Raw genomic sequence first — 21893 nt, forward strand, 5'->3', positions numbered from 1 at the left:
CACAACGAGCAGCTCAGCAATAATGAGACTCTGATTCACATCGGCTGAGAATAAAAGAGGGTTAATCTGAGGAGGAGGCGACAGAGAGGTCAGGAAGTCATCGATAACGTCTTCGTGTCCAGACGCCGTCAGTGATTACAGGAAGTCATTGACGTGTCTCTGAGACAAAGCTCGACCTTGGAGACTCAGTCCTCCATCCTCAGTCCAGTACACAGTCCTGACACAACCACCTGCACCGCTCCACTTCAAATTACAGTGACCAGCAGAAAGAGAATCTGTTTTCTGATTGTGTAGATTTCTTTATATACATATATATATATATATATATATAGAAATCGTATATATGTTTTATATCCTATATATGTTTATATAACCTATATGTGATAGGCTATATAAACGTATATAAACGTATATAAACTGCTGCTGTTTGACCTTCCAGGGTTCATTCATTGATTTATTTGTGCTGCACAGACACTCATGCTTGTATGAAATAAAAAGTTGTGTTAATTAAATATCAAATATGAACTGATAGACTTTATAACAGCTGTGAGTTAACTGAAGCTGACACAAATATCTGATGGGATCAATAATGTTATTGCCCAACAGTCAGTCCTGATCCAGGACAGACACAGAGGACATGTGTGGACTCTGTCGGTGGTTTCCTGGACCTTCTGCTGGTGAGCGGTCCTGACTCCGTCTTTATGTGACAACAAGGATAAAACCAACAGAGAGGAAACATCAGCGCGGCTCAGGCAGGATCTACAGTATAAAGAGAGTTTGTCATGTGGAGACAAAGAGGTGGAGGCAGATGGACGTCAAAGAGGCCGTTTGTGTGTCTCAGTGTGAGTCTCAGTCTCAGCTCTCTGACTCGGAGCCAGTCGTCCTCTGGGGATAAAAACCCCACATGATGTCCGCTCGCTGCCAGCTCTGTTAAACAGACACCAGGTCACTTTTCTTCCTCCTGACTCCCTGAACAAAGCTGTGATTGAGGCGCGACTCTGTCAGAGCAGGTCTACACGAGGAGGACACTGTCTTCAGCTGAAAGCTGACTAAAGGTCCCCCTCGGCGTCTGGACGCAGGAGCAGGAAACGCTGCTCAAAGTGATGAATCGGCGTGTTTGGAGAGCCCTCGGGTGCGTTTGGTTTTAGTGTTGGCTGCAGAGCTGGGCGGCCGGCGGGGAGGAGACGCTTCCAGAGCTGAACCACCGTCACTTAGCAACAGCACCTTTTAGTTGGATGAAAACTCAGGAAGTTCCCCAACGGCAGGATGGACTGTACCCCATCACAGACTGATCCAGCAGGAAGATTAATGTCAGGGGATATTATTAATTCTTTGCTGAAGATAGATTATTGATTGATTGATTAAATATAACTGTAGGTTTGTCATCCGGGGTCCAGGCTGAGGACCAGGACTCTGAGCTGTAGACCGTAGAGTTATTCTGGTGCCTTTTATTCTTCTGCTTCAGCTGAAACTGTCACTGATCTGTGGTCAAACTCAGATCCTGCTGCCAACATCATGTCACAGTGCATCATGGGAGAAACGTGAGGTTGTTCTCATTCTATGCCTTTTATTTTGTCGCAGTGTGACATCAGCTGGCGGTCTAAAGCTATTATGGATCAATATGTGATCAATATGTGATCATGTGATGAATCCAATACTCACCATCACCTCGGAGACATGAGGTTTTAACAGCTGAGGCAGAACACACAGTCCATTCATCCATCTGTTCATCCATCCATCCATCATCCATCCATCCATCCACGGTCTAGTGGTCCAGTGGTCCGGTGGTCTGGTGGTGTGGTGGTCCGGTGGTCGGCTGATCTGGTGGTCTGGTGGTCTGGAGGTCTGGTGGTCCGGTGGTCCGGTGGTTTGGTGGTCCGGTGGTCCGGTGGTGTGGTGGTCCAGTGTTCGGGTGGTCTGGTGGTCTGGTGGTCCGGTGGTTGGGTGGTCTGGTGGTCTGGTGGTCTGGTGGTCCTGTGGTCTGGTGGTTTGGTGGTGTGGTGGTACAGTGGTCGGCTGATCTGGTGGTCTGGTGGTCTGGTGGTGTGGTGGTCCGGTGGTCGGGTGGTGTGGTGGTCCGGTGGTCGGGTGGTGTGGTGGTCCGGTGGTCGGGTGGTCTGGTGGTCTGGAGGTCTGGTGGTCCTGTGGTCTGGTGGTCTGGTGGTCTGGTGGTTGGGAGGTCTGGTGGTCCTGTGGTCTGGTGGTCCGGTGGTCCGGTGGTGTGGTGGTACAGTGGTCGGCTGATCTGGTGGTCTGGTGGTCGGGTGGTCTGGTGGTCTGGTGGTCTGGTGGTCTAGTGGTCCAGGAAGTGGTTTTGTGTTGGACCTTCATGTGATTTATACTCTTTTCATGCTGCAGGTCTTTCAGTGTCCTGCTCCTCGTTTCCCTTGCCATGGAAACCACTTTACATCTGAATAATTAAAAATGATGAACATGATGTTTGTCTGTAAGTTGAGTTCCACCTCTCAGTCCTTCATCAGCCAGTGGAGCTGTGATGTCATGGCGCCCCCTGGTGGACTTATAATATCACTGTATCTTCATCTGAACAACATCATCATCATGTTGACGTGAAGTGCCTCGCTGCTGCTTCATCAGTAAACTGAATATTATGCAGACTACAGGAGTCACATGAGGGATTGAAAACCTGAACCTCCTCAGGTCCAGGTTCAGGCTGCTGGGACTCGGTTCACCAGGTGACTCGTTACAGGAACATGGATCAAACAATAAAAGATATGTTTAAACACACACTGACATCTCACTCTGAAGATGAAAGAAGAAAATGAAAACCTTTTTTTGTGATTAAAGGTTCATGTTCCAGATTTAGACCTGATCAAAACAGATGATGTTTCTGAGGAGAGAAATGACCTCACACAGATCAAGATGATTATTGATGATCTGAGAAATTCAGTTTTCACTGACACGACCTCACATGGTGTTTGGGCTGGGGCAGTTGTTAATGAGAGTATTAGACCTGGGGCAGTTGTTGGAGCTCGGCTGGGACACAGTTCATGTTTCACACCATCTGTTGTTTCATTAATGTGTCCGAGTACTTCTCCATGGGATGAATCATATAGAGCATCATCCATCCATCCATCCATTCATTCATACAACCTTCTCTGTGTACCTATCTGTCAGGCAGATGAACATATCAATGTTCAAACTGTGACTCCTGAAGTTCAGTGATCGTCCAGCAGGGGGTGTGAGTTACTCACATTCAGAAATGCTCCTGCAAAACCCTGTTCTAACTAGAACTACAACTACACTGTTCTAATGAACCTTGTTCTAACTAAAACTACCACTATACTGTTCTAATTAACCTTGTTGTAACTAAGACTACATTGTTCTAATGGCCCCTTTTCTAACTACCACAACACTGTTCTAATAAACCCTGTTCTAACTAGAACTACACTGTTCTAACAAATCTTTTTCTGACTAGAACTACAACTACACTGTTCTAATAAACCCTGTTCTAAAGAAAACTGTTCTAAAGAACTCTGTTCTGATGAATGTTGCAGCGTTCTGCAACTTTTCACTCTATGGAGAAATCAACCTCTAACGTGTGACTTTGTACCTCTTATACAACTCAACAACAGGACACAACAACACAACAACAGGACACAACAACACAACAACAGGACACAACAACACAACAACAGCGCTATTTTGTGACATCCCAGCTGCAGTTGACACAGTACTAAACTGTGATAAACTATAAACATTTCCCAGATATACTGTACACATTTATATATGTATGAAACACAAAATGTATTTTCTGTCTCAGTCAGGCTTCCACATGTTCCATGTGTTCTTCTCTGTGTTCTCCTGCTTCAGCTGATCTCACAGGATTAAACTACTTCATATTTGAGCTTGTGTGTTGATTGGAGTTATTTTTACAGAGACAGAGAACGCTCACCTGACAGAGGACACATGTCAGGGGACAGTTGTGGCCCCACAAGGTCACGGGGCCCCAGCAGAGAGCTGCAGTCCCATGAACCATCTGTTAATGTTCCTGCTGCAGCACACGCAGCTGCTGATCCTGCAAGCTTCTGTCTCACATACATGTGGACATCAAACATGCAACCCCAGGTCTATTTATCCTACACTGTGTGGCACGCACACACACACACACACACACACACACAGTAGTTTTGTATAAATGTATATGTGTGTGTGTGTATCTACAGTAGTAACAGCAGTATCTGTGAGTGTGTGGGAGGGTGGGGGTTGGTCTCGTTGGAGTAGCGTGACCAGGCTGGAGGGGGGGGGGGGCTCACTCATTCAATCAGCTGCAGAACCCCCCCCCCCCCCGCTGGCCTGCAGACACGCAGTGGGTTTAATGTATCAGTAGAGAAACAACAGATAAGCCTGAACACTGCTGCTGTCAAACACAGACATTTTATTTTCGTAACAGGAAACTGTTGACAGTGAAACCTCTTATCGCAGTGTTGTTCCTGTCAGATGAAAACCACTGACTGCTGGTTATCAGCCGGTGCAGCAGTGAGTGTGTACAGTGGAGAACAGGCTCAGTTCAGGCTGACACATAAACTTTATTGACTTCCTGCAGAAGAACAGATGGACAGAGCTCATGTCCTGACAGACTGAAGTCTTACCTGGGTTTATAGGTGATTTATTCCCTAGATATACAGGTGATTTATTACCTGGACAGAGCTGCAGGGGTTCATCACTGTCAGAGACACCTGGAATGTCTCTGTTAGGGTGAAGCTGTGTTAAATCCTGGTGTTTCATACAGACAGTGTTTGTGTCAGCAGCTCTGAGATCAGCCCTGAAGCTGCTGCAGGAGGAGATGTCCTTCAGGTCCTCTTCATATGTTTCTGTAGCTCCTTACGTAATGTCCAACATCACATCACAGACTCATCACAGACTCAGGCTGGATAAATCACTGCAGAGACAAGGGAGAGTGAGGAGTCTAACCTGCCTTGTGTCAACAGTCTGTGGGGGGGGTCTATATGTCTCAGTCTGAGTATTGTTGCTGACCATGTTGATCCTTCATGGCCACAGTTCACTGTCTTCTAATGGCTCCTTCCATGTCACAAACCTGTTCCATCAACATGACAGTGAGGATGTGTGTGTGGTTGTTGTGTAGTAGTTGTTGTGAAGTTGTTGTGTAATTGTTGTGTTGTTGTTGTGTAGTTGTGAAGTTGTGAGTAGTTGTGTGTAGTTGTGTAGTTGTAGTTGTCAGACAGACACGTCAGTGTGCAGCAGTGAACACGTTACTACAGATTAGTGTGGATTATACAGCAGGATTATAAACTGTGTGATGGGTCAGAATTGATCTGTAAATGGGGCAGATATCAGTGATCGGGGTCAGACATGTTACTGTCTTTACATCAGCATGAAGGAACAGTCTGATCCACAGAGTCTACAGAGATCATGAACTGACATGTTCAGCACAGCTGAGCTCCTACTGTGAGATTATCATTATTTAAATGATTTTATTTCATTCACTCGACGTTCATCTCTGATGCAATAAGCCACTTTAATGACAGTGCTCACCTCCGCACATCCAAATGTTTAACCAAGGCTGGCCCCCATCCCTTCAGTCGGAGGAACTGCTGCATCAGAGGAGGCTTCATCAACTTGTGTGGAATCTGACGTGGACCAACAGTGTTGAGTAGTTCACATCTTCTGCTGATACGTATCCCCCCACAGATATTTGCTCTTCTGTAACGTTTAATGTTCCTTAGTGTAGTAGAGTGAAGTAGTAATCAGCTGGAATCAGGATGATCAGCTCTCACCTGTCGCTCAATGTGTCAGAGGATATTTATATAAAGTTGAGTCTTTCTCAACTTTCAGAAGCTAACTTAGTTAGCTCAGAGTTAGCTAATAGCTCTTGACTCTGTACTCAAGTTAACTGAACCCACCTGACTAGAGGATGGATTTATGCATAGCTTGTTAGATATACATGTAAATCAGACAGACTTGGCGCTGGAAGGTGGATATTTTCTCTTTTGATTGAGCTGGGCTAACAGTTTCCCACTGCTTCCAGTCTTGTGCTAAGCTAGGCTAACAGTTTCCCCTGCTCCAACACATTTTGGTTGGAATCAGCCTGAAACCTATGCAGGAATTAATCAGCAGCAGGATCATTAGGCAGGAACAGGAACCACCTCATGCCCTCTGGATGCTGATATCAGTCCCTGAACCTAGAACCAAAGGGGCCACAACTGGTTTTGTACCAGCCTCCACCCGCCTACTGAACTCTTCCCCATCCCCATCTGTTCCATTCGGGGAGAAAGGAGTAGTGTGATTATTGTATTTGTCTCATTTCTTTACTTTAATTTTGACTTTTAATTGAAAATAGCTTCGATAACATGAATGTTGAGGCCTTCATCTCATACCCTTTCACGTGTTAAATGTGCTTCTCCTAACCTTTCCTCCTTAGTTTAGTCGTTACTCGGTGTTTTCGATTTGAATCTGTCCGGAGAAGGGATCCGGAGCCACTCTGTCTGACAGGAGGCGGTCCTCCTCTGTCATTCCAGCCGTTTTAAGTCAGGACGCTGCTCGGGATTGGAGGAGGATTACGGTCGGAGCTCCTTCCAAGCAGCCTATTGGCTACTGCTGATGTCATTCAGACGCTCCTCGGCGCTGTGAGGGACTACCATGGAAGAAGGTGGGAAAAAAACAAAAATAATCTGTGCAGGGCGGCCATCTTGCCTGCGCTCGCAGAGGCAGGGAGAGACTGGAAGTGAGGACGGAGGAGAACCGCAGCGGGAAGAAACAAACCGCGGATGTTTATTTTTATTCAGGGCGGAACGTTTACACGACTGGTTCACCGCCAACCCGCAGAGAATCTGCGTGGTCGTGCCTGCGGTTTGTTGTTTTCCTCCTCGGGATCCGGTGAGGAAACCCGCTCCCGTTAAACCAGCTAGCTGAGGGGCTAAGCTAACGGCTAGCCGGGCCAGCTAGCTGTTCGATGACCGAGCTGTGGTCGTCAGCAGCGGATTGAAGACTGCAGCTCCGTTCGGTAACATTGTGTCTGGTCGTGGAGGGCTGTTTTCTAAGTGCGGACTCTGATCCCGGATCACACCACCGACACGACGTCCGGAGCAGCGTCGTGTTTATTTGACACCAAACACCTTATGGACAGCTCGGGTTTAGCGTTCCTTCGGTGTGACGGTCAGCCTGGAGATTCCGTAAATTAAAGCAGGATTTTGAAGAGACTTTACCACCGACTAACAACGGCCGGAGATCCGCTTAATCCCGCTCTGGAAATACACTAAATCAGTGCAGATCGATGAAAATGTCCTGCCTGCTGCCGGAGAAAAAGGCTGTTTTTCTGCTCCAGTTTACACCCAGTTCGACTGTAGGCTACCAAGTGTATAACTGTCAATGACATTACCTGTAATCACACAGTGAACCGGCCGCTCAGCTGTATTTGATCCCGATGAAGAGACCTGGAAGTCGGATGATATTACACAGTTTGTCGGTGCCTCCTCTTTAATCAGGCCTGTCCTCAAATAAACGAGTTATAACTGCAGCTCCGTGCTCAACATTTACCTCATTTCATCCTGGCTAAATGTGTTATATTTGTTCACCTTAAACCAGATCTAGTTTAAAGGGACGTTAATTCCGGTTGATTTCTCTTTGGATTATAACTACAATAACGGATTCGGTCTTTGGATCCACGATGGGATCAGCGACCAAACTGGCCTTCAGTGTTTTCCTCATCTCCTGCTCTTCAGGTGAGTCTGCTGTCATCACAGCTCGTACCTGGCTTTACACACTGTACATACAGTGGGAGGGGTTCATTGCCTGAGGAGCCCAGCTGCAGCTGTTGTTCGAGTCACAGTATTTTAAGAGTTTCAGTTCAGATCTGCTCCTACCATCATCCTGTTCTCCAGTGTTTCATTATCAGTTACTGAGACGTAAGAAAACACGAAACATTCCTTTTACAACATCCAGTTATGTAAGTAATGAATATATTTATGATCGAATAATCTGAGATTAATTGATTAATCGTTTGAAGTGTATACCACCTGAAAGTAGTGAAAAGATAATTCCCTTAAATACTTAAATTCTCTGAGCTGAAGTAGATGTACTAAACATATTTATCATATGTTCAGTTAACTGTCACTGAAGACTAAGAAGCTGGAAACATTCAGTTAGAGAAGCTGAAACATCACCTGGATGATGAAGCCTATTTTATTATTGATTGACCTAATGATTATTTTTCTAATTAGTCCACTAATTATTATTCTTTTAAATGACAAAAATAGTGAAAAATGCAAGTGTAGCCTCTTCAAATGTCCTGTTTTGTCTAAAACCTTCATATATCCATTTTACAATGATATAACACAGAAAACAACAAATCCTCCTGTTTCAGAGGCTGGAACTAGAGAATATTTGACATTATTAAATTTCAGATTTGAAAGCTGATAAGATCGTCCAAGTTTCAGATGTCTGTCTTCTCTGATCAACCATCAAAAATCCAGACACATCCTCTTTACAGCTAAAAGAAATTAGTTAATTTGTTAATTATCTGATCAACAGACAAATATTCAAGACAAATATATAGACAAATATACTATAATTATAATTTGAGTCGTTTTTCAGGTGGAAAAATGCCAGAAATTCTCTGGAGTCAGACGTTTGAAGGTTCTGAGTGAGGGGAACTGGACTTGGCTGTACTTGGTAGATACATGAAAATATTTCAAGTATCTACAGCCCAAAGTATTTATAAATGTTAACAGTAGTAATTGTACTCAGTGTTTCCTCTAGGATTTTTTTCAGCAGTGGGGGGCATGCTCTCCGGGGGAGGGGGGGGGGGCAGTTGACAGCAGATTTTACTTTCAAAACCTATTTATTGGCTGGCCAGTTGAATATGCTTTTATCGCTGCCATTGAACTTTTACAATATATATCTCAGCCATATACAATGTCAAGAAAAATCAATACCTTTGGTTTGTGAAAAATAAATGTTACTTCAACTCTAACCAGTTGAAAATGTAAAAAGTAAAAAATAAATAAAACAATAACATTAAATAAATAAAAATAATAAATAAACATATAAAGATCAGCTAGATGGGGCTGTAGAGTCAGTGGCAAAGTTTGCACCCAGGCTCAGAGCACTTGATTTTCAGCGTTATATAGTTTACACTCACATCACATCTGATTACAAGTGTGAACATTAAAATATTATTTTTTACCTAACCATCATCATTTACGAGTCAGTAAAAGGCTTATGATAGGCTACCTGACTAGCGTCTTCTTCTGTTGTCTTTCTCTTCTTAGAGAAGTATCTGAACAAGCTCATCTGAAAATGCAGTCAGCAGTTAATACATAATGACGTGTAGATATTAGCTTAATGCTATCAATTAGTTTACCCAAGTTAGCGTCACTGAGTTGGCTAATAAGTCTACCTTTTCTCCGGTAGTTCGCTGCCTTATTCCTCACGACTACACTTCTCTGACTCTGACCTGGTGCCTGACGTGACGTCACTTTCAAGGCCGCGCTCTCGCGAGTAATTAACTCCAATAGGATCCCCCAACCACCCCACTCCCTCCCTCCCCTCCCCTCCCCTCCCCCCGCTGTTGCGCTCATCATCACACAGGCTGTGCTGTGAAGGTGGAGAGATGTGGCGGTGGTGCACTTGCGACAATAAAAAAAAAAAAGAAAAAAAAAAAGTTTGAAGGCGTGGCGGCTATGATTTAGCAGTGGCGGGCCGCCACTGCTAAATGAATGTAGAGGAAACACTGGTACTGTTAGTATCAAACCTTTATACATTGAGATACCAATAGTATTTTGGTATCGACCAAAATGTGTTTGAACTACATTGAAATTAACGGTTTGGTGACTGAAATTAAACTGAAATTTCAGTTACCAAACATAACAGCAGCAGCAGCAGCCGGTTGGAAAATGCTGCCATGTCTGTTCAGATGAGAATTGCGTTAGCTCCAGGTGTTGGTGGTGAGACCAGCAGCATTCAGGTAGCTCCAGGTGTAGCTGCCACAGGAAGTGTCAGACAGTTTGTTGGAACAATAATGAAAAATACCTGTCATCTGTTCCCACAGATGAGATATTTAAATGACTGTATCAGAGCAGACTCAGAGAACATGACTGCTCATGTGTCACTGTAACACCTTTATTCTACCTTTATTTAAGCAGGTAACAGACTCACTGAAGGACAGTGACCTGGACCAGAGAACAGGTGACACACCTGTGTTTCCCCTCAGACACACAGTTTAAAGCTTTTCACTTGATTCTGTTTCAACATCTGTAACATCTGTAGAACACAGACAACAGGCCATAATGAGTGTGGTTTATATACCTGTCTGTCCACATGAGAAGGAAGGGGACAGGTAGACAGGTGAGCAGCAGACTGAGCTGAAGCTTGGACTGTGTGTGGGCTGTAGTGATAAATCAGTTCATCACAGTGACAGTTGAACATCTGGACACATGCTGCGGCTGCAGTAAGAACATCTGGGTGAGAACCAGCAGCTTCGTGTGTGTGTGTGTGTGTGTTGCGTGCAGTGTGGAGCTCATACACATTTGATAAGACTAAATATTTAAAGGACCATCCCTCTGATTTCAGCCTCATGGTTTCACTGTATCTCAGGTGTAGTGATGAAGCTTCACCTGTCCTCATCTTCCCTTTACACTTACACAGACAGACAGACAGGTAGGTGGAGGCTTGATGTATGCTGACAGGTGGATTCATACCTGTCTTTAAACAAGACAAGAGTGGAGACATTAGAATCAGTAATATCTGATGGATGGTCAGTGCCAGTAACGTTAGATCTTGATTGGTTAATCTGTTCTCTGCTGATTATCAGACCTATCTCCTGTTGAATGATTGATTAGTCATTTTATTAGGAATATGCCATGAAGTAATGACAATAATGTGACATGAATATAAATAATTGACATTTATTTCACATTGGTAAATGATTACAGAGCTTCTGTGTTGTGTTGGCTGTGATGGTGGAGCAGGTATTAGTCTAGAAAAAGGTCTGAACAGTTTGAGCTGATAACCAGGTGAGTCCAGACTCTGACCTCCTTCATATGAAGGACCAGGTGAGTCCAGACTCTGACGGACTCTGTCTCTTCCTCAGGTGCCATCCTGGGTCGCTCAGAGACTCAGAAGTGCGTCCACTACAACTACAGCCCTTCATCCTCGTCCTCCTCCTCCTCAGCGTCTGAGGGGCGGGGGAACGTCAGCGGGGTGGTCACCTGCTCTGGGGAGAAAGATAAGAGGGTGCACTGCTTCGCCACGTGGAAGAATGTCTCAGGAGCCGTCCAGGTGGTCAAACAGGGCTGCTGGCTGGACGACGTCAACTGCTACGATAGGTGACTATCAGTCCTCTTTCAGACCATATCCAGTCACAGTAAGACCACCTGAGTCAGGCCTGAACCAGATGGTGATCTGATTCAGTCTGGCATCACTTCCTGATGATGTCATGATCTCTGATGTCCCACCACAATAAAACTCAAGAGAAACAGAGGCTGCAGAACTTCATAGAGAATCCTCCTGTTTTTAAGTTTCCTTCAGTATCACAGTGTGAACATCATGATACACTGCAGACATGAGCTGATCACACCTGATCACAACTGATCACAGCTGATTAAGCTGCTGGTAATGAGACAGGAATCAGATGTAGGGTAGTGTGGGGGTGGGGAGATGAACTGATCTCACAGCTCAGTCCTCAGTCTACTGCATGTCATGTGACTGAAGACTCACCTGTGAGGTTTACCTGTCGGTGCTCAGTAACCCCCTCTGTCCCTGACAGAGGGTGACATTAGAGTTTTGTGTCTCTTTGTCTAGTTGTTGTAGTTTTGTGTCTCTTTGTGGTGGTTTTGTGTGTCTTTGTCTCTTTGTAGTGGTTTCATGACTCTTTGTGTCATTGTTGTGGTTTTGTGTCTCTTTGGCTCTTTGTAGTGGTTTCATTTTTTTTGTGGTGGTTTCATGTCTCTATCTGTCTTTGTGGTGGTTATGTGTCTCGTTGTTTTGTGTGTCTTTGTGGTGATTTCGTGTCTCTTTGTCTCATTGTGGGGGTTTCGTGCCTCTTTGTTGTGGTTTCATGTCTCTTTGTGGTGGTTTCATGTCTGTTTGTTGTGGTTTCATGTCTCTTTGCGGTGGATTAGTGTCTCTTTGTCTCATTGTGGTGGTTTCATGTCTGTTTGTTGTGGTTTCATGTCTCTTTGTGGTGGTTTCGTGTCTCTTTGTCTCATGGTGGTTTTGTGTCTCTTTGTCTCATTGTGGTGGTTTCATGTCTCTTTGTCTCATTGTTGTGGTCTCTTGTCTCTTTGTAGTGGTTTCATGTCTGTTTGTTGTGGTTTCATGTCTCTTTGTTGTGATTTTATGTGTCTTCGTGGTGTTTTCGTGTCTCTTTGTTGTGGTTTCATGTCTCTGTCTCTTTGTAATGGTTTCATGTCTGTTTGTTGTGGTTTCATGTCTCTTTGTGGTGGTTTCGTGTCTCTTTGTCTCATGGTTGTGGTTTCATGTCTCTGTCTCACGTAGTGGTTTCATGTCTGTTCGTTGTGGTTTCATGTCTGTTTGTGGTTTCATGTCTCTTTGTTGTGGTTTCATGTGTCTTTGTGGTGGTTTCGTGTCTCTTTGTCTCATGGTGGTTTTGTGTCTCTTTATGTCTTTGCGGTGGTTTCATGTCTCTTTGTGTCTTTGCGGTGGTTTCATGTCTCTTTGTGGTGGTTTCATGTCTGTTTGTTGTGGTTTCATATGTCTCTTTGTGGTGGATTAGTGTCTCTTTGTCTCATTGCGGTGGTTTCATGTCTCTTTGTGGTGGTTTTGTGTCTCTTTGTCTCATGCTGGATTAGTGTCTCTTCGTCTCATTGCGGTGGTTTCATGTCTCTTTGTGGTGGTTTTGTGTCTCTTTGTCTCATGCTGGATTAGTGTCTCTTTGTCTCATTGCGGTGGTTTCATGTCTCTTTGTGTTTTTGTGGTGGTTTCATGTGTCTTTTTGGTGGTTTCACGTCTCTGTCTCTTTGTGGTTGTTTTGTGTCTCTTTGTCTCATTGTTGTGGTTTCACGTATTTTTGTCTCTTTGTGGTGGTTTCATGTCTGTCTCTTTGTGGTGGTTTCATGTCTCTTTGTCTCTTTGTGGTGGTTTTGTGTCTCTTTGTGTCTTAGTGGTGGTTTCGTTTCTCTTTGTCTCTTTGTGGTGGTTTCATGTCTCTTTGTCTCTTTGTGGTGGTTTTGTGTCTCTTTGTGTCTTTGTGGTGGTTTCGTGTCTCTTTGTCTCTTTGTGGTGGTTTCATGTCTCTTTGTGGTGGTTTTGTGTCTCTTTGTGTCTTTGTGGTGGTTTCGTTTCTCTTTGTCTCATTGTTGTGGTTTCATGTCTCTTTGTGGTGGTTTTGTGTATCTTTGTGTCTTTGTAGTGGCTTCGTGTCTCTTTGTCTCATTGTTGTGGTTTCGTGTCTCTTTGTGTCTTTGTGGTAGTTTTGTGTCTCTTTGTCTCATTATGGTGGTTTTGTGTCTCTTTGTGTCTTTGTTGTGGTTTCATGTCTCTTTGTCTCAATGTTGTGGTTTCATGTCTGTAGACCTGTTCAGTAATCCACACATGGGCCCAGGTTAATGAATGATATCAGTTATTGATTATTGTAGAACAGTGAGCTGCTGACTGTTGTTCTCCATCGTTCTGCTGAAGCTGTTAAATAATAATAATGAATGACATCAGAACTACAGAAACACTGAGAACAGACTTTCTTCAGGTGAAGAAGAATCACACACACACACACACACCTACCCGACTCTTTCTCTGTTGGCAGGAATGAGTGTATGGAGAAGAAAGATGCTCCTGAAGTCTTCTTCTGCTGCTGTGAAGGTGCTTTGTGTAACGACAAGTTCTTCTACAGCCCCGAAGGCTACCTGTCACCGATACCCAGTAAGATTCACCTGTCCATGTATTCACCTGTCCACCTGTCACCTTGTCCACCTGTTCACCTCTCCACCTGTCCACCTGCCCACCTGTCCATGTGTTTGCCTGTTCACCTGTCCTGTCTGATCCCTTCTGTAAATGAACTCTGCTGTCAACAGTTTGTGATGTTGTTATTTTATACTTCTACATCGCTGTACATTTCCGTAGCAACGAACAAACCGGTGACGTCTCCGCCTCCGGTGCTTACCACTCTGATGTACTCCCTGGTTCCCATCATGGCTGTCACCGCCATAGTCCTCTTCTCCTTCTGGATGTACCGTCACCACAAACTGGCCTACCCACCTGTGCTGGTGCCCACACAGGTGAGACCTGCTCAGTGTTTCTGTGGAGCTTTTTCTTCTTTGGTGTTTTTAAATAGCTATATACACACACACACGTCATCCACAGATTAATATACTACATCATATTACTGTAGTCAGCTGAATGAAAGCTGTCTGTAGGTTCAGGTGTAGGCCCAGCAGAGTAAACAGATTAGGGGATATAAGCAACAACACAGAAAAAAAGCAGAATGCAGCTCGGAGGACTAAGATGTCGTCGACAACTTCAGTAGTTGGAGATATTTTGGCTTTTTACAGTCTGACAAAAAACAGTGCAATGTGCACTGCACACTGTGCCGGAGAAACGTTCCATCAAAGACAGGTAACACCACAAACCTGTTTCATCATTTGAAACAATATCACCAGTTAGAACACACAGAAACTAAGAAACTACAGGTCTAAACAAGTGTTAGTGGACCCTCAACGAGCGCCAGGCCAGTACCCAGTGCAAATCTTCTCTGTCTGATTATTTATTTATTATTTAGCAGTCTGATCATGTGACATGTATGCTGTATCACACTGCAGAACTTAATTTTCTATTTACTTTGTTGAGCAAAAAAGACTAAAAAGGATTTTGATTTTAATCGTGTATATTTGATTATGTATTGAATGTTTGTGCCTCTGAGTTTTTAAATGTTATGCTGTTTGGCAAGTGTTTGTCGTGTTCTGACTAAATAGAACAGTTTAAAACCACAGTTGACTGTCTGGTTTCTTCAACTTTCTCTCAGGAGCAAAAATTAGCCTTTAAATCTGAAAGAAATAACGATGAGGCATTTATCGTGATAAATATTGATATCGTCTAATATGGAAATTTTTATTGTGACAACAGTTTTGTTCATATCGCCGGGGCATAGGTCCAGGTGTAGCTCTGAGATTCATGTGTAGGCCCATGTGTAGGCCCATGTGCAGGCCCATGTGTAGGCCCAGGTGTAGCTCTGAGGTTCAGGTGTAGGTCCAGGTGTAGCTCTGAGGTTCAGGTGTAGGCCCAGGTGTAGCTCTGAGGTTCAGGTGTAGGTCTAGGTGTAGATCTGAGGTTCAGGTGTAGGCCCAGGTGTAGGTCCAGGTGTAGCTCTGAGGTTTAGGTCTAGGTCTAGGTGTAGCTCTGAGGTTCAGGTGTAGGCCCAGGTGTAGGTCCAGGTGTAGCTCTAAGGTTCAGGTGTAGGCCCAGGTGTAGCTCTGAGGTTCAGGTGTAGGCCCAGGTGTAGCTTTGAGGTTCAGGTGTAGGCCCAGGTGTAGCTCTGAGGTTCAGGTGTAGGCCCAGTAGTAGCTCTGAGGTTCAGGTGTAGGTCCAGGTGTAGCTCTGAGGTTCAGGTGTAGGCCCAGGTGTAGCTCTGAGTGTCAGTCTGAGGTTCAGGTGTAGGCCCAGGCGTAGGTCCAGGTGTAACTCTGAGGTTCAGGTGTAGGCCCAAGCGTAGGTCCAGGTGTAGCTCTGAGGTTCAGGTGTAGGCCAAGTTGTAGGTTCAGGTGTAGGTACAGGTGTAGCTCTGAGGTTCAGGTGTAGGCCCAGGTATAGCTCTGAGGTCCAGGTGTAGGTCCAGGTGTAGCCCAGGTATTAAACCCTGAGGCTTCATGGTGTCAGGCCCAGGTATAACTCTCGAGGTTCAGGTGTAGGTTCCAGTTAGTAGCTCTGAGGTCAGGTTGTAGGCCCAAGGTGGTAGCTCTGAGGTTCAGGTGTAAGGCCAGTATTAACTCTGAGGTCCAGATGTACTCTGAGGTTCAAGTGTAGGCCCCAGGAGTATTAACTCTGAGTTCAGGTGTAGGCCCCAGGCTGTAGGCTCTGAGATTCAGGTGTAGGGTCCAAGTGTAGCCTCTGAGCAGCCCAGGTGTCAGGTTTCCAGGTGTAGCTCTGAGGTTAAGGTGTAGCCCAGGTGTAGATTTTGAGGTTCGCGGTCGTAGGCCAGTGTGTCAGCTCTGAGGTTCAGCGTGTTACGGCCAGGTGTAAGCCTCTGAGATTCAGGTGTAGCCCAGTGTATAACTCTGAGGTTCCAGGTGTCAGGGTCCAGGATGTAGCTTCTGCAGTTCAGGTGTAAGGTCCAGGTTATAGATCTGAGGTCCAAGGTGTAAAAGCTCTTGCAGGTTCATCGGTGTAAGGCCCAGGCGTAGGGTCCAGTGTAGCCTGAGGTTCAGGTGTTAGGCAAGTTGTAGTTTCAGCGGAGGTACATAGGTTGCAGCTTTTGAGGTCCAGGGTAGGCCAGTATAACTCTGCAGGTTCAGATGTAGGCCGCAGTAGTACTCCTGAGGTTCAGGTGTAGGTCCAGGTGTAGCTTTGAGGTTCAGTGTGTAAGGCCCCAGGTATAACTCTGAGGTTCAGGTGTAGCGCCCAGGTGTAGCTCTGAGTTCAGGTGTAAGCTCCAGGTATCAACTCTGAGGTTCAGGTGTAAGCTCTGAGGTTCAGGGTAGGGCCCCAGGTGTTAGCTCTGAGGCCCAGGTGAGGTCAGGTGTCTCTGAGGTTAAGGTGTAAGGGCCCAGGTGTTAGTTTTGAGGATTCGGTGGTGGCCCAGGTAGCTCTGAGGTTCACGGTGTAGGCCCAGTAGTGTAGCTCTGAGATTCAGGTGTAGGCCCAGGTATAACTTCTGGGGTTCAGTGTGCAGTAGGAAGCTCATGAGTATACAAGTTAGCTAGTACAGAGTGTTCAGCGTTGTAGAGTAGGGTGCTCTATTAGAGTCAGTATAGATCTGAGGTCCCGGTGTGCTACTGAGGTTAGGTGAGCTTAGTATCAATGAGGGTTAGGCAAGTATACCGTAGAAAGTTTCAGTGAGGTACAGGTGCAGAGCTTTGAGGTACCAGGTGTAGGAGCCCAGGTTACTCTGGTAGTTTAGCTGAGGGCCCGATAAGTGCTCTGAAGTCAGACTGTAGGTCCGCAGGTGTAGCTTTAGGTTCAGCTGTGGCCCGGATTAACTCTGAGGAATTCGGTGATGGCCAAGGTATAAGCTACTCGAGGTTCAGGTGTAGACCCAGAGATAAACTCTGAGGTTCAGGTATAAACTCTGAGGGTTCAGGTCCCGTAGGCCCAGGCATGATAACTCTGAGCGCTTCAGGTGGAACCTCTTGAGGTTCAGGTTGTAGAGCCCAGGTATAACTCTTCGAGGTTCAGGTGTAGGCAGGTGTAAGCTCTGAGGTCCAGGGTGTAGCTCTGAGGTCCAGGTGTACTCTGAGGTTCAGTATCTCTCTTATATATATCTCTCTTCTGAGTTCAGGTGTAGGCCCAGGTGTAACCTTGAGGTTCAGGTGTAGGCCCAGGTGTAGCTTTGAGGTTCAGGTGTAGGCCCAGGATTTAACTCTGAGGTCAGGTGTAGCGCCCAGCGTGTAACTCTTAGGTTCAGGTGCTAGGCCCAGGTATAACTCTGAGGTTCAGGTGTAGGCGCCCAGTATAACTCTGAAGGTTCAGAGTGTAGTTCTGAGGTTCAGGTGTAGGCGCCCATGTGTAGCTCTGAGGTCCAGGTGTAACTCTGAGATTCAGGTGTAGGCCCAGTATAACTCTGAGCGTTCAGGTGTAGGCCCAGGTGTAACTCTGCAGGTTCACGTGTAGGCCCAAAAGGTGTAGCTTTGAGGTTCAGGTTGTAGGCCCATGGTGTAACTCTGAGGTTCAGTGTAGGCCCAGAGCGTTAGGTCCAGGGTTTGTAGCTCTGAAGAGTTCAGCGTGCTAGGCCAAGTTGTAGTTCAGGTGCTAGGTACAGTTGTATAGCTCTGAGGTTCAGGTGTTAGCCCAGGTATAGCTCTGGAGGTCCAGGTGTAGTCCAGGTTAGCTCTGAAGTCAGGCTGTAGTGCCCAGGTGTAGCTTTTGAGTCCAGGTGTAGGCCCAGGCGTAGGTCCAGGTGTAACTCTGAGGTTCAGGTGTAGGCCCAAGCGTAGGTCCAGGTGTAGCTCTGAGGTTCAGGTGTAGGCCAAGTTGTAGGTTCAGGTGTAGGTACAGGTGTAGCTCTGAGGTTCAGGTGTAGGCCCAGGTATAGCTCTGAGGTCCAGGTGTAGGTCCAGGTGTAGCTCTGAGGTTCAGGTGTAGGCCCAGGTGTAGCTCTGAGGTTCAGGTGTAGGCCCAGGTATAACTCTGAGGTCCAGATGTAACTCTGAGGTTCAAGTGTAGGCCCAGGTATAACTCTGAGGTTCAGGTGTAGGCCCAGGTGTAGCTCTGAGATTCAGGTGTAGGTCCAAGTGTAGCTCTGAGGCCCAGGTGTAGGTCCAGGTGTAGCTCTGAGGTTAAGGTGTAGGCCCAGGTGTAGTTTTGAGGTTCGGGTGTAGGCCCAGGTGTAGCTCTGAGGTTCAGGTGTAGGCCCAGGTGTAGCTCTGAGATTCAGGTGTAGGCCCAGGTATAACTCTGAGGTTCAGGTGTAGCTCTGAGGTTCAGGTGTAGGCCCAGGTGTAGCTCTGAGGTCCAGGTGTAACTCTGAGGTTCAGGTGTAGGCCCAGGTGTAACTCTGAGGTTCAGGTGTAGGCCCAGGTGTAACTCTGAGGTTCAGGTGTAGGCCCAGGTGTAGCTTTGAGGTTCAGGTGTAGGCCCATGTGTAACTCTGAGGTTCAGGTGTAGGCCCAGGTGTAACTCTGAGGTTCAGGTGTAGGCCCAGGTGTAACTCTGAGGTTCAGGTGTAGGCCCAGGTGTAACTCTGAGGTTCAGGTGTAGGCCCAGGTGTAGCTTTGAGGTTCAGGTGTAGGCCCATGTGTAACTCTGAGGTTCAGGTGTAGGCCCAGGTGTAACTCTGAGGTTCAGGTGTAGGCCCAGGTGTAACTCTGAGGTTCAGGTGTAGGCCCAGGTGTAGCTTTGAGGTTCAGGTGTAGGCCCATGTGTAACTCTGAGGTTGAGGTGTAGGCCCAGGTGTAACTCTGAGGTTCAGGTGTAGGCCCAGGTGTAACTCTGAGGTTCAGGTGTAGGCCCAGGTATAACTCTGAGGTTCAGGTGTAGGCCCAGGTATAACTCTGAGGTTCAGGTGTAGCTCTGAGGTTCAGGTGTAGGCCCAGGTGTAGCTCTGAGGTTCAGGTGTAGGCCCAGGTGTAACTCTGAGGTTCAGGTGTAGGCCCAGGTATAACTCTGAGGTTCAGGTGTAGGCCCAGGTATAACTCTGAGGTTCAGGTGTAGGCCCAGGTATAACTCTGAGGTTCAGGTGTAGCTCTGAGGTTCAGGTGTAGGCCCAGGTGTAGCTCTGAGGTCCAGGTGTAACTCTGAGGTTCAGGTGTAGGCCCAGGTGTAACTCTGAGGTTCAGGTGTAGGCCCAGGTGTAGCTTTGAGGCTCAGGTGTAGGCCCAGGTGTAACTCTGAGGTTCAGGTGTAGGCCCAGGTGTAGCTTTGAGGTTCTGACTCTACATGTCTCTCTCTCTCTCAGCACGCCTTTCACATTATGATCGAGGTAAGAAGAGAAACTCGTCGTTTCAGCTTCATCACTGCCGTTGTTTTATTTTTGCATCTTGATTTTCCTGTTCAGCCTGAGATGCCTTTATTTTGTTACTCTGTGTCTCTGTGTCTCTGCCACTGTTGTTTATTCGTTGTTATTTATGCTCTGTGATGTTGTGGATGTTTGTGCACAGATGGACAGACGTTGTCTCCATGTGCATGTCACAAAGCAGGTTGAGCATGCAGTCAGTAACAGGTCTGGACTTCATCTCCCATCAGCCCTCTCTACAGCTCAGTTCAGATTGGACATGTCCCATCAGAGACCAGCTGGTTTATCCACACAGTGATTGGTCCACCAGAGGGCGCTCTTAAAACTCATTGCATTTTGATCAGTAATCTAATGTAATCAATGAAGATGGAGGACAGTGGCAGCAGAGCCATGAGCTGATTGGACGATCAGAGAGACAGTTAAACTTGCTCCATGTAGATCTAGTTCAGAGTCTGGAACCGAACACACACATCAGACATTAACCCTTCACTGTCCCACAGTCCAGAGTCAACACACACACAGGAACACATCTGTAGGACCTGAAAACACAGACACACACACATGAACACGTCTGTAGGATCTGAACACACACACACACACACACACACACACGGATATGTCTGCAGGACCTGATCAGACACACACACGCGAACACGTCTGCAGAACCTGAACACACACACACACACACACTAAACAGCTGTGCTACGCAGGACCTATGAACACCAAACACACACAAAAAAACATGTTTGGCAGGACCTGAATAACACACACACACACACACACACACACACACACACAAACACGGTCTGCAGACCTGAACACACACACCACACATAAACACTGTCTGCAGGACCTGAACACACACACACAAACATGTCTGCAGGACGCTGAACACACACACCACAAACACAACACGTCTGCGGGAACCTGAAAACCACACACACACATGGAAACGTCTGCAGGAACCTGAAAACAACACCACACCGATGAACACATCTGTAGGACCTGAACACACACAAACCAGTCTGTGGTTTCCATTGTGCTCCTCCAGGACCCTGGGCCCTCCCCACCTCCCACCATCCTGGGCCAGAAAGCCGCTGCAGCTGTGGAGATGTCAAGCCAGGGGCGCGCTTTGGCAGTGCGTGTGGAAGGGCTCAAGCTGCTCAGTGAATATGTGGCTGTTCCAAGATCTTCCCCATACAGGTCTGTACTGATTGTTTGTTACCTGGACTGTTTCTGTACTGACTTTCTTTACAGTAACTGTCTTGTTCACATGTCAACACTCACCTGTCAGTAAGTGTGAAGAAACAAGATCATGTGACTGCAAGCTTGTCCATTCATACATGATGCGAACAGAGGTCTAGGGAGGTTTACTGATGTCATTAGACATTTAAACCAATCTGCACGAAAAACATCAAGTAGAGTGAACATCTGTACAGGGAACATTTACATTTACGGACACGATCTACAGGAGACTGGAATATGGTACACAACAGACCTCTGATGGCAGATGTGCATCCTGGTCGGGGGTCATGATTGATGGTCATAGAGACGTCAAAGTGACTCAGCTCGTTTGTTCCAGAAACGACGTTTAAACCAACAGGGTGAGAGATTTCATTATTCAGCTTATTATTTTGCTTTGAGGTCACTTCACTTCCTCCTCTGCCTGGTAGAGAAGGTTCTGTGGTCCAGACCTGGTGGTTCCAGTTTTCAGAACCTCCCCCACTGCTGATGTGTGTGTGTTTAGACTTAAGCTCGCAGCTTTAATCCCCTGCAGGCTGACTGTTGTCCTCTCAGCCACATCAGCATGCAGTTAAAACCCCAACATGACCTAATCAGAATACCACTGCTGCCACGACGACACACACACACACACACGACGTTGGCATCAGCAGATGAAGGTTGTGTTCATCATTGTGAGTCCTTTGCTGCACACCACTGGGAAGAATAAGAAACAAGGCGACGACTCAAAAACAAAGGGGGAGGTATAACAACACAACATAACACCTCCTGCTATGACCTCTGTGCGTCACAGGACAAACGAGTTCGTGGCGGAATGATGTTTGAGATCTACCCTAGTAGAACGGGGATGGCAGATGCCACCGGAGAACCTGCTGCAATTTTATGCAGAGGCCGAGAAGAGAGGAAGTAATGATGAGTGAGCTATTGGAGCTCATGCTCCTCCCGCGCTCGCCGACAATGGGTAATCGATATACCTGACACACAACGCACACACACGCAACACACACACACACCACACACCCAGCTGAATCCAAAGATGAGTCATATCTCTCTCTCT

The 21893-nt window shown here is 46.3% G+C and overlaps 1 protein-coding gene across 1 annotated transcript in view; it reads left to right on the forward strand.

The window, feature by feature from the left end:
* Window positions 1-6615: 6615 nt before the first annotated feature.
* Window positions 6616-21893, forward strand: part of LOC111230419 (activin receptor type-2A-like) — a 19641-nt gene continuing 4363 nt past the window's right edge. The window contains exons 1-4 of the mRNA XM_022757159.1: window positions 6616-7700; window positions 11069-11303; window positions 13739-13854; window positions 14056-14210. Coding sequence (XP_022612880.1) covers window positions 7646-7700; window positions 11069-11303; window positions 13739-13854; window positions 14056-14210 — 561 coding nt within the window. The 5' untranslated portion in view covers window positions 6616-7645. The remainder of the gene's footprint in view (window positions 7701-11068; window positions 11304-13738; window positions 13855-14055; window positions 14211-21893) is intronic.

The sequence above is a fragment of the Seriola dumerili genome, unplaced genomic scaffold (genome assembly GCF_002260705.1).
Source record: "Seriola dumerili isolate Sdu_G_001 unplaced genomic scaffold, Sdu_1.0 BDQW01000266.1, whole genome shotgun sequence".
NCBI classification, from domain to species: Eukaryota; Metazoa; Chordata; class Actinopteri; order Carangiformes; family Carangidae; genus Seriola; species Seriola dumerili.